General features: G+C 55.3%; 1 protein-coding gene and 1 long non-coding RNA gene across 2 annotated transcripts; one reads left to right on the forward strand and one right to left on the reverse strand.

The window, feature by feature from the left end:
- Positions 1-397: 397 nt before the first annotated feature.
- Positions 398-4668, reverse strand: LOC144326984 (uncharacterized). Its single transcript, XR_013391937.1, has 2 exons — positions 3802-4668; positions 398-2214 (listed from the first exon to the last, which is right to left on the reverse strand). It is a non-coding gene; the product is annotated as an uncharacterized LOC144326984 (long non-coding RNA).
- Positions 4669-6624: 1956 nt separating this feature from the next.
- On the forward strand, positions 6625-10129 carry EGR1 (early growth response 1). The gene is made up of 2 exons (XM_028718567.2): positions 6625-7084; positions 7483-10129. Exons 1-2 carry the CDS (start codon positions 6820-6822, stop codon positions 8877-8879), a joined length of 1662 nt encoding a protein of 553 aa, XP_028574400.2. The 5' UTR covers positions 6625-6819; the 3' UTR covers positions 8880-10129.
- Positions 10130-12537: the final 2408 nt, after the last annotated feature.

The raw sequence follows: 12537 nt of genomic DNA on the forward strand, positions 1-12537 counted from the left end.
TGATCACTGCCAGAGGCCCTTCTCTGGCTCCATCCACTACCAGAGATGAGGCGGGTGGTGATCTGAGACAGGGCCTTTTTGGTTGTGGTGTCCCATCTCTAACATTTGCTCCCCTGAGAGGTTTGCCTGGGGCTGAGTCTGCTTCTTTTTCTTTTCTATGTGTGTTAGGTGAAAACTGCTGTTCTCCTGGGAACCCTTGTGAGCTGGAGTCACATGCCTTAAATAAGCAAGATAAAACAAGGTAGTGTTGTTATTCCTATATTAGGAAATGAAGAACAGAAACTGAGAGATGGTAGGCTGCCTAAAACCACCTCATGCTGAAATGCGCTTTGAACTGAGAACTTCATGGTTTGCTCTTAAACTCAACTATGATGCACACAAACATAGGAGTGAGTGCTAATGATTTTTTTCTTTATTCAAAACTGTCAGATAGCCTGGGGAGCAGGCAGTCCTCACAAGACTGGAAATCATCAGAGGCCTACACCTACCCCTTTATTTCAGAGGCAGCATGGTGAGTATGTTACTCCAGAGTAGGAGATCGGGTCACTCTGCTTATCACAGGGTTTCCTCCTGACGATGTAAAGTCCCAGCACCTCACCGCCTGTATAAAATCTCTTCCCGAATGTAACCAAAGCATGCATAACAATGGTCAGATTCCCTTCTCTAGTTCAGCTAGCACAGGGATGTCCAACCGGTCGATCGCGATCTACCGGTCAGTTGTTCCTGGTCAACTTTGGGTTTGACTCCCCAATAAAAGCTAAACAACTTTGGTTAATCCAATGGGGTAGATCACTGCCAGTGTTTTTATAGTGGGAGTAAGTCTCTTGGAAGTTGGACATCCCTGAACTAGCACATCATCTGAATGGGGTTTCTCCCCATCTGAAACTGGGGAGAAACACAGCTGTCACCTGAGTAATGCTGAATCCAGCAGTATTCCCAAGCACCTCTCATACAGTCCCATGCAAGGTAGGTCATGCACTCAGCTCTGAATTAGCTGTTCCGCTGAACAAAAGTATCTCTACGTTGACTTGATTCAGTTTCCATTCAGCAATGTAGAACTTGCTTCTGAGTAGACATGCAGAGGATCAAGCATTAGTCATTATGCAACAGTTCCCAGGAAAGGATTCAATGAGGAAGGGACAATAAATCTGAAACACATAAAAAACTGTACTAGAGAAATGCTATTTGTAGGAAGAGCTCAGTCCTATGCTTGCTAATTAACATTAGCAACAAATTAGATGATTAGCAAATGCGTTAGAAATCAACAGAGGAAATGGATAAAAGGTTCTGGTCTGCTCTTAAACATGGCATTACAAACAGCCTTAATGGGTTTTTTCCCTCCTCATACCTTTGGGATTTATTATGATTATTTATTAAACTTATTAAAATATGACCTGAATTGGGACAAAAAAATACCTGGCCTAGTTTTATCCATTTTGTTTTCAGCACAGGGCAGGAAACAGGGATTTCTTGGAAGGGGAGAGAGGGGAGCCTCCTGAATCTACCTCTGACAGATGTTGCAATGTTGGCAGATGAGGATTTCTTTCAATTCCTCTACAGGGAAATGTAGATGGAAGTGCAACCTACAGCCTTCGTAGACATCTTTACAACCAAAGGCAGAATAACAGCCTACTCCCCTCCCTGCCACACTACAGGAAGCTGCATCCCCAGTCCCTTGCCCAAGAGCTAATGCGTAATCTGCAATTCTCCTGCTTTCCAAGTCTCCTGTCTCAACGACACAAAAGCAGGTTTGGGGCCCTGAGAACCCTTCCCTTCCTTCATTTCCTTTGAGCTACTTCTGGCAAACGGTGTGCATGTTCAAGCCTGTCTTTGCATGTTCTCTGTGTTACACACGTGTGGCAACTTCCACATCTCAGTGATGTCAGCGACAAAATTTCCTGTTGATTTTAGCAGCTTGTGAGCTTATTGATTTATTTCCCTTGTATCCAGCTCCAACTCAGATCAACTTGCATCTGGTTGCCAGGGCACTCTCCCATCCCAGCAGCTTACAAAGCTAGACCTGTTCAGTTTTCAACAGTGGAATCGCAGATGATGCTTTCAGACCGTCGTCTGCGCTGTCTGGTTCCATGGGTCAATTTCATGGGTTGCTCACCTGCTTTAGGTAACAAAATGTAAATCTCAGCCATGTGATTGGCCCAGTGGTTGCAGCAGTATGGTCATTCTTCGCCCCCTTTTGACCTTTGAGTAGGAAGTCTAGAACAAACATAAAATATTAGCTCTGTGTGCGCGCGCTCTAATTTACAGCAAGTGCAATCTGTTTTCACTGTCCTGCTGCACAGCATTTCCCTGTCCCCCAATCACAGAGAAGAGTGCCCTCTTCTGGATGGATGGTATCACAGCATTTGACATCTTTATTTCAACTGCATTTGTTTTTGTGGTTTATGGGCCATTAAATTAATAAAACACTTAAAAATTTAGTAAAAGAATATAGGTTTCCTGTAGTATCAATCAATGGAAAAATGATGAATAAATAATCATACAGAGTGATATGATATAGCTTTTCTAATATAACAGAAAAACAAATTTAAAACACAGTGGGTTGGATTCAGAATTCAGCATGCCTGGTGCAAACTGACTCCCTCCCCCTCTGGTTCCCACAACAGCCTTCCTAGCACCTAGCATTGTTCCACCAAGGGTTGGGGAGCCCCGCTGAATGGGGTTGGCTGTTGTGCAGATAGGAGGGCTGAAAGGACGGGTCACACACACAAAAAAAGCTGAGTGGAAGCTCCTTCTATGAGCAGAGCCCCCATTCACATAAGTTTCCTCTGCCCCATTTGAGAGGAGGCACCCTCCCCCCTCAGCCCCCTCTGCCACATCTCAGCCCACCCAACAAGGATCTTAAGTGGAGCATTATGGAGCACTGGAAGGCTGCCATGGGGGCACTCAGCTTCAACCAGCTCTCTCACACATGGCTTAACTCTGTGTCCAACTCATTGTTTGAACTAAGCTTAAATTTCATGTAAAGACAAATTCCAGCACAGATCACCTTATAGCCTTTCATGCCTATAAAGCCAAACATTTTGCTTAAAATACCAAGTCCGTAAAAGGGACGGGGGGGGGGGGTGATATAATAGCTTTAACCACTTATAAAAGCAGTTTAAAAATATGCCACGATACTTTCTAAAGCCAGAATTCTGTCCTGTTTCTCTCACTGCAGCCTGAGTTTGCAGCCAGCTGTTCTTGAGGAAAGGCCACCTTCCTTGCACCATGTTTAGGGATAAAGTAATGATTGCATGTCATCATATGCAATCCCATCCACATTTTCCAGAATTTCTGATAGTCAACACACTTTCAGTGTCTCCCTATAGCATATTTTATCGGTTTCCTTATTTTTGTTCATGTTTCTTGCTGTACACTGCCCCAAAATCTCATACAATAAAAGATGGTAAATAGGGGGTGTGGGTGTGGGTGTACACACATGGCTCCCTCTAACAGCAATCTCATGCTCTCAGTAACAACGACTATGCGGCCAAAATGGGGCCACTGAGAAAGAAGTGGGAGGTTATGTGGGAAAATCCGGAAGTCGGCAGAAGGACAGCTTTAAAAGCAAACAAACCCATAGGGGCTTATAAACAGCCTCATGAGGACTGAGCATGCTCAATAGCCAAGGTATATGGAGTGTCGTGGGCTGGGGTGGGGAGAAGGAATGAAGCATGCAGAATTAAAGCAGGTTTAATTTTTGCTTAATCTTGACTCTTTTGTTGCAGGTCCCCCCTTTTCTCTCTATATAACCGCGGGGTTATCCGCGGCCTGTTCACACGTGTAGATAATGAGACTTACAAGCGTGGATAGTCTATTCAGGCGGGCTCCTTTCGTAAGCAAGGACTCCCTTGGATCATCCCCGGACCGGGATCTTGCAGCGGTATACGCTGCTCTGCAAAGCGTCGCCCTAACGAAGCCGCGTTCAGACGACGCTGCTGAATGACTAATATAACGGGGGGGGGGGTGCCTGTCTTTCTTTCGCCCTGCCGCGGAGGGAAGGGATCCCGCAGCAGCTGCCAAGCCGGGGAGGGAGCCTCCAGAGCCCGCAGAGTGACGTGGCCAGGATAACACACGACAGGCGACGACACATAGGGGTCTCCTGGGCATGCGCAGTGAGGGAGGAGAAATATTGGGGAAGGGGCGATGCTCGGACGTCTCATGGCAACGAAGCTCGTATGGAGCCATCGTCGCTCAGCTTCTTGCACGCCGGCTGGCTGCTGCCTGGGAATTCAATGGAATCCGTAAAAATGGGTGATCGCCCCCCAAATCACGCGCCCCTTGAGATCAGGAGTTGTGCTGGGGAAGGGGGTGAAATCCAGCCTCACAGAGAGAATAATGAAGAGAAGATGCTTAGAAAAGGGGAGACCACCCTGCTAATGATCCACTTCCCCACCAAGGGGTTGCCCTTGTAGCCGCGTGGGGCGGGGGGAGGTGGGCAAAGGATGCCTCGGCTTGGGCTGCCTCTGCCCGGCTCGCGGCAGCCTCCGCCTCCGCCTCCCGCCCAGGCTGTGAATGCCGAGGATTTCCCTCCCGTGGCAGGGATTCCTCCTCCGCCGCGGCCCCCGCGCGCGGAGGGGGCGGAGGGGGGCTGGGCTGCTGATTCCGCGTCTCTCTGCAGCACTAGCCTAATTCCAGCACAGGAGCCTCTCTCCAGCTCCCAGCTCCGAGCCGAGTCTCCGAGGACTGCGGGGGAAGCACTTGCAGAGGCGGCCGCGCAGGCTCAGTGAGATCTCACTGCGTCTCAGGTTCTCTCGCTGGGCAGATGCCAAGAAAAGGGGGGGAGCGGGGGAGAGAGAGCCAAAAGAAAAAACCCGAAAGCCTGGGAAGCATCAGGGGCTTCTCCTTGGCACCGAGGAATCCCTGGGCCGCCTGCGCTGGGGAGTGGGGCGAATCCCACCTGCTGCTGCCAAGCAGCCTGTTTTACAGGGCCAGCCAGCTGCGAAGGAGACGCTCGGTCGCAGCTGGCCCTGGGCGCCAGGGGGCAGCACTGAGCCGCCTGCTTTGCAACTCCCCGAGATTCCCCTGCATTTCGCATCATCAGGAAATTCCCTTTGACGAGATGCCTCTGCAGCCTTCTGCAGTGTGCGCGCCCGGGGTGCTTGGCGCTGGCACAATCTCTGCTTTCTGTTTCCCTCCAACCTCCCGCCCCCAAACCAGCCAAGCAGATTACAAGGGTAGCCCAGGCTGGACGAAGCGCCCGGCTCGGCCTGGAGGAACAAAGGGCACCCCCAAAACTGGCCCCAGAGGAAACAATTGTTTAGCTCGCTGAATATATATGCAAACATCGCGAAGGCCTTGCAGCTTCAAGTTGGTGAAAACGAATCCTTGCGTTCGCCTTGGAAATGGGGGGGGGGGAGCAAGACCAAAATAAATTGAGGCGGCTCGACCACTTCTCTAAGAGGTCAATTGGGGAAATGAACGCTTGAGGTGAGAATGGGCGCGTGCGAAGTGTCTCTGGCAAGCTGCCATCCCGAGCAAGAAGGTGCAGCAATGCTACGTGGTCTCAGTGGTTGCCTCCGCCATATAGCGCTTATCCGCACAAGGCAGGCTGTCAGCAGCAGCAGCCTCCCCGAAATGTATGGGGAGGAAACACGTGCACGCTACAGCCGTAATGCAATAGGAAAGCATAAAAAGGGAGAAGCCCCAATTCTGGAAATTGGGGCCGATCCACCTAAAATGTATATACAAGATCACATCCGTGTGCATATGCATATCACTAATTTTGGAATCAGAATTATTGCCCGGTTCCGATTGCACCCAGGTCCTAGCAGTGACCTAACTTCGCCCATATGCACGTATTGACAAGAAAGGAGGAAAAATCCATCCTTTCGCCCTCGCCTGCCCTGATTCTCGTTTAAAGCGCGACTAATCCGCTTTAGCGGAGTTCTAGAATGCACGCTTGAAACTTGGGAAGCTATTCCCGCAGGAAGTTCGACGGGCGCCCTCTGGCGGCGGGTGCGCTTCTCGGGCGCCGCTTATTGGCTCTGCCCGCTGCACTTGCCGCCGGCTTTTCAATCTCCCGCGCGCCCCCTGGCGACCAGGGGCTGCTCCTCGACTCGGACCCCGCCGATGCGGAGTTGCCGGGAGCGCCGATCCGGCGGCTCCGCAGCGCCTGGCCCCACAGGGCAGCAGGGAGACCAAGGGCTCCTCCGCGGCTCTCCCAGCTCCTCCTCCCCCTCCCTCCTCGCCGGTCTCTCCTCGCCTCCCGCCCCTGCCGGAATTGCCATATAAGGAACAGGAAGGCTCGTGCCGGAACAGGGCCTTTTAAGGGCATGGCCTTATATGGACTCTGCGTCCGGGGGCTTCCGGGGGCCGCGGCGGAGACTGCAAAGCGGGGGCCCCGCGGGGGGGGCGTCCGAAGGCTCCGGCTCCGAGGCCCGTGCCGTGGGACGGGGTCCCCAGGGGCCCAAGCGCCCCAGGCAGGCCGCGGGACTCCCGCCTCGGGCCCGGCCGCAGCCCCCCTTCTCGGCTTCCCCCAGTGTCAGGCTCTGACGCCAGGCGGGGTCCTCGCGCCCGGGAGCCATATAAGGGCTTCCTGCCTTCCATATTTGGACATGTACGTCAGGAAAGGGGCGGTGCGGGGCCGATGAGACCCGATATATAGAGGCTGCTCTGGGGCGGGCGGGGAGCCGAGAGCTTCTAGCGAATCGAGCCAGGGGGAGCCCCAGGCAGGGCGGGCGGGGGAAGGGAACGCAGCGCCTCCCGCGGGCACAGCCAGGGGGAACCCCAGGCCAGAGCCCACCCCGTCGACCCCCGCTCCTCTCGCCGCCCCACGGGCGCCGTAGCCCCCGGCCCAGCGCCCCCCCTCGCGCCCCCATGGCCGCGGCCAAGGCCGAGATGCAGCTCCTGCCCTCGCTGCAGATGGCCGATCCCTTCGGCTCCTTCCCGCACTCGCCGCCCACCATGGACTCCAACTACCCCAAGCTGGAGGAGATCATGCTGCTGGCCGGAGCCGGCTCGCAGTTCCTCAGCCCCGGCGGCGGCGGCAGCGAGAGCGGCGGCGCCGGAGGAGCAGGAGGCAACGGCAGCTTCAACCCCTCGGGCGAAGGCGGAGAGCAGTCCTACGAGCACCTCGCTGCAGGTAGGCAGAGGCACGTCCCGGGATGGGGGGGGCAGAGGGGCAGCCCTCCACCCCGTCGGGCAGGGGACTCCGCTAGCCTGAGCGCGCGCGGGGAGGGAGGGGGATTCTCCGACGTGCGTCACCCGCCCGGACCAGGTAGCTCCGGCAGCTGGAGCCGCGCCAGGCGCTGCAAGATGTAGCGCTCCATCCTTCCTGAGCCCCGAGGGAAGCGGGGGGGGGGGAGTCCCCGAAGTGGGGCCGGCCAGGCAAGCGCGATGCCCCGAGATGATCAGCTAGCTGGGGGGAGGCAGCTGTGGCTCCGATGCCTGCTTGCTTGCTTGCTTGCCTTTGGGGTGGCGATGGACGGAGGAGGAGGCGGCGCTGTGGGGACTTACCTTGGGCCGCTCTTCTCTCGGCAGACACTTTCCCCGACATCTCCCTGAGCGGCGACAAGCCCTTGGCGGTGGAGACCAGCTACCCGAGCCAGACCACCCGCCTGCCGCCCATCACGTACACGGGTCGCTTCTCCTTGGAGCCGGCGCCTGGCAGCGGGGGCAGCACCCCTCTGTGGCCCGAGCCTCTCTTCAGCCTGGTCAGCGGCCTGGTGGGCATGGCCACCCCGCCCGCCACCTCCGCCGCGGCGCCGCCGGCGTCGTCCGCCTCGCCGTCCATCCCGTCGTCGTCGTCCGCCTCGCCCAGCCCGGCGCTGAGCTGCTCGGTGCAAGGCAGCGACTCGAGCCCCATCTACTCGGCAGCGCCCACCTTCCCCGCCCCTGGCGGGGCCGACCTCTTCCCGGAGCAGCCCTTCGCCAGCCCGTCGGGGGGCTCGCTGTCCTTCCCGCCGCCGGCTTACCCGACGGGCAAGAGCACCTTCCAGCTGCCCATCATCCCGGACTACCTCTTCCCGCCGCAGCAGCAGCCGGGGGGCGACCTGGGCCTGGGCTCGACGGAGCAGAAGCCTTTCCCGAGCCCGCAGCCGTCGCTGACGCCGCTGTCCACCATCAAAGCCTTTGCCACGCAGAGTAACGGGGGCGGCGGCGGCTCGACGGCGGAGCCCAAGAGCCTCCCGGGGTCGTACCAGGCGCAGCTGGTCAAGCCCAGCCGCATGCGCAAGTACCCCAACCGGCCCAGCAAGACCCCTCCCCACGAGCGGCCCTACGCCTGCCCCGTCGAGTCGTGCGACCGCCGCTTCTCGCGCTCCGACGAGCTGACGCGCCACATCCGCATCCACACGGGCCAGAAGCCCTTCCAGTGCCGCATCTGCATGCGCAACTTCAGCCGCAGCGACCACCTCACCACGCACATCCGCACCCACACGGGGGAGAAGCCCTTCGCCTGCGACATCTGCGGGCGCAAGTTCGCGCGCAGCGACGAGCGCAAGCGCCACACCAAGATCCACCTGCGCCAGAAGGACAAGAAGGCCGCCGACAAGGGACACGCCGTGGCGGCCGCCCCGACGGCACCTTCCGTGGCCGCCTCCCCGCTGGCGCCCTACTCCGCCTCGCCGGCCTCCTACCCGTCCCCCGCCTCCTCCTACCCCTCGCCGGGGCCGACCTCCTACTCTCCCCCCGTGACGTCCTATGCCTCTCCCGTGACTTCATACGCCTCCCCCGTGACGTCGCCCTTCCCCTCCTTCCCCTCGCCCTCGGTGGCCACCAGCTACGCTTCCATGGCCTCCTCCACCTTCCAGAGCCAGGCGGCGGCCACCCCCTTCCCATCCCCGGGGGGCCTCGGCAGCCCCTTCGGCTCCCAAGTGACTTCTGCACTTTCTGACATGGCCTCCACTTTCTCGCCCAGGACAATCGAGATCTGCTGAGAGGAGAAAAGGGGGCGAGGGGGGGGGACACACACAACCACCACCAAGACTTTCGTGATGCCCACCCACGCCGTCTAGGTAGGGTGGGATGCTGATAAGGAATCTTCCTCCGGCACTTGGTGGAGGAACAGTGGACTCCCTCGCAAGCCAACCCGACCCCCCAGCTTTCCAGCAGCCGGGGGTGGGCTGGGGTTGGGACTTATCTTTCAACTTCAACTGCCTGAAGACCCAAGCTCCCGGACACCGGAGTTCCTCTCCACTTCTGTTCTGCATGGACGAGAGAGGTCTTTTTTCTTCCGCGATGATTTCCCCCCAGCCCGCAATTCATTCCTTAGGGGGGAGCAATGGGACTTTGGGGAAAAAATCCATGCATAGACAATGTAATATTGTATTATGTGCCATGGCTTTGCTTTCCTTCTGGGTTCTTGACGTGAACAACCTCTTTGCATATTCATATTGCGTTCTTTGGAGTACAGAGGGCCATCTCTCTCGCGCGCACTCTTTCTCTTTTGTATAAATGGTAATTTTTCGCTCTTTTCGTGACGACAAAGCTGTACTGGGTTTTACAACTTGTTTGGGGGGGGTGGGATGGGGGAGGAAACAAACAAACAAAAAAAAGCAGCACTTAACTATGTATTTGAGCATGTCAACAGAGTGTGATGTTCTTTGTAAATATCACCTAGAGGATGAAACACTCTCGCGTGGCGAAAAGTTTTCGTTTGGTTTGATTTGTTGTTTTTCCTTTTGAGAACAAAAATACAAAACATGTCCCAAGTCTTGGTGCCTTGTTGTGAAGCCCTGCTGACGTCATGCAACTCTGCGATTGGATGCTTTGCATCTAGCCTTAAGGTGAAAAAAGGGAAAGGGGGGGGGGACTCTGAGGCTCGAAGACACACAGGAAAAAGGGGAAAGGAGCCGGGAGACAGAATGTAAGCAAAAAAGCAACACAAAGCAAAACAAAACCCCGAACTTCTCAAAAAGTCTATTTTTGTTACAGAAGTGTAAAATTTATAAATATATTCAGCAGTTGGAATGTTGTAGTTACCTACTGAGTAGGCGGCAATTTTTTGTATGTTATGAACATGCGGTTCATTATTTTTGTGGTTTTATTTTTGACTTTGTACTTGTGTTTGTTTAAACAAAGGTGACTGTTTGGCTTATAAACACATTGAATGCGCTTTACTGCCAATGGGATATTTGGTGTACAATACCCTCTGGAAAAGTCAATAAAAAATATCGAGAGACCAGCAGTCCGGCTTGCTCCTTCCTTCCTTCCCTCCCTCCCTATAGGCTTCCAGGGCTCTCGCCCGGCAGCTCTCCTTTCACTCACCCCAGCTCTGCCCCTTTCCTGTACCTGCAGCCCAGCCGTCGGGCTGGGCCTCGTCCCGCACCAGTAGGAATCTCTGCCCTCCTGGTGGGAAGTGACCTCTGCGTTTCTCTCTAGGGGGAGAATAAGATGCCCAGGTTCTCTACGACCCAGTTGGCATGCGCCAACTAGCCCTCCCCTCTTCCCACTGGGCAAGTAGCAGCATGGGGGGGGGCGACCCTTTCGAAGGTTGGAGGGGAGAGGACTCTGCCCCCAGGATCTGCCAGGTCTGTGGCGAGCACCTCGTCGTCGGAAGTGTCTGCACGTCTCTGCGGTGCCTAAGAGCACAGCCGAGTCCACCACCAGCGCCCTCCGTTACCTTAAACCCGACGGCTTTTTATTTCGCTGGTGGAGGCGTGTCTGCTGCAGAGACGGTGGCGAGGGGATCGCATGCCCCCAGGCAGGTGACCCTAGACGGAAAACGCTGGAGGCATCCCGGTGGGAGGGGGAAGCCTGCCAGGCACTTGGCTTAGATGGGGCAGGCGGGATGTGGGGCTCCTAATCCCCATGGTCCGAGGTCCCAGGCAGCTGTGAGTCCCTCAAGCCCCCTAGATAACAGCAAAATAACTGACCTTCTTCCAGCCTCCCCCATTATAAGGGTGTTGGGGATGGATCCTGTTCCCACTCTATAGCAGGGCTGAGCTGCGGGTCCCAAGATCAGGACCAGACTAAGTAAAGCCGAGAGACAGACCCTTTAGGAGGCACCTTGGCCAAACCCCGCTGCCTCCGTTATGCTGCTCACACCACAGCTACTAAGCTCGCTCCAGAGCAGATGCAGTCTCTCTCTCCCGCTTCAAACATTGCCCTAAGGCAGGAGTGGCGGCATGCAGAGAGACCCATCCAGAATCGGGGCTGCGAATTGGTTCTCTCGCTTGGCTCTTGGCTTCTCTAGCCGGGTTCAAACGGCTGAGGAGCTCATTCTAGGATGTTGGACCCTACCTTTACTTTCTGAATTGGTCAATTCCCTTTCAATCTCAAAATACTGCTTATCACCCCGGAGTCTCCCTTCTGCTCCGGTTTATACGCAAGTAAGTACCATCGTGGGATTTATTCCCTGGCAAACGGGTGTAGGGTTGTAGCTCTCGATCGCAATCTTATGCATGTTTACGCAGGAGTAAGTCCTTCAACAGGGGCTCAGTCCTGGCTCAGCGGCCACAGTATTGCAGCCTGCGTCGTCTCCGGCACAGCAGTAGGTCACTATGGTTCCCATTTTACAGATGAAGAACTGAGGCTGGAAGTTATATAATGACGGAAGTGAGCCGTGAAGCTATACTGCAGTGAGGGGAGCTGCTAGAGAGAAGGTCCCCCTGCTTCTTACCTGCGCAGGTTTAATATACTCGGAAGCAGAGGTTTAGCAGAGACTCCCTCTTTCTCCAATCCTGGAATACTTCCGCTCTCTTCAGGGTTGCCAACTTTTTTCTGGATAGGTCCCAGTGCAGGACAGGCAGAAACCTCACAGGTGCTGTATCTCGCAGCGTGATGATAAGAGTGGTAGGAAAGCGCCGCCCGATGCACTTCTGCCTGTTCTGAAGCTGTAAACAGTTCAGGAAGTTGTGACAGAAAACAGCTGGAAATTCTACTATCTCTGGGTGGGCCCTTTCTCACCTCCCCATTCTCAGAGCCTAAGACGAGACATGGCTCAGCCTCAGAACTTGTTCTGAGTGTCTACATCATTCTGAAAACCCTGCGCCAAGCAGGGGCAGCCTGCATGGCTCTGGGGCTTGTGGAATCATGGAAAATAGCCTTCCTCTGCACATGTGCAGAGTGCATTCGCGCCCATCTGGTGTCTGTCTCCAGCCTTTAGGGTATTTCGCTGATGTGAGGGGGAAGACATGGGGGCGGAAGGGACATTACTTCCGGACAGCTTGATCTCCTCCCCCGCCATTCAGAAACCGGGCGCTGCCCCCATAGGCCAGTGGTAGCCAAGGCACTCAGATGATGGACTGCAACTCTTATCATCCCTTGCTGGAGGGGGGGCACTATCGGAGTGGGGAGTCCAGCAAAATCTAGAGAACTCTGAGTTGGCGACCTCTGCCCTAGGCTGCGGGGTAAGTCGAACTGAGTATCTGTATCCTACCCCCTAAACAGTATCTAGAAGTTTGCATTCCGACTTTCATCGCCGGCATTTTTCTACGAAGCAAACGGGATTTATGCATCTGATTTCAAAGAGGATCTTGTTTTTGACTTTGGGTGCTTGCGCTGCGCAGGAAAGATGAGGAAATTCTAATAGGGTGGGCTGTGAGGAGACGCCCAGCTCCTAATAATCTGCAATGCATTGGAAGTAAGGGAAAC

The sequence above is a fragment of the Podarcis muralis genome, chromosome 2 (assembly GCF_964188315.1).
Source record: "Podarcis muralis chromosome 2, rPodMur119.hap1.1, whole genome shotgun sequence".
Classification (NCBI taxonomy): domain Eukaryota; kingdom Metazoa; phylum Chordata; class Lepidosauria; order Squamata; family Lacertidae; genus Podarcis; species Podarcis muralis.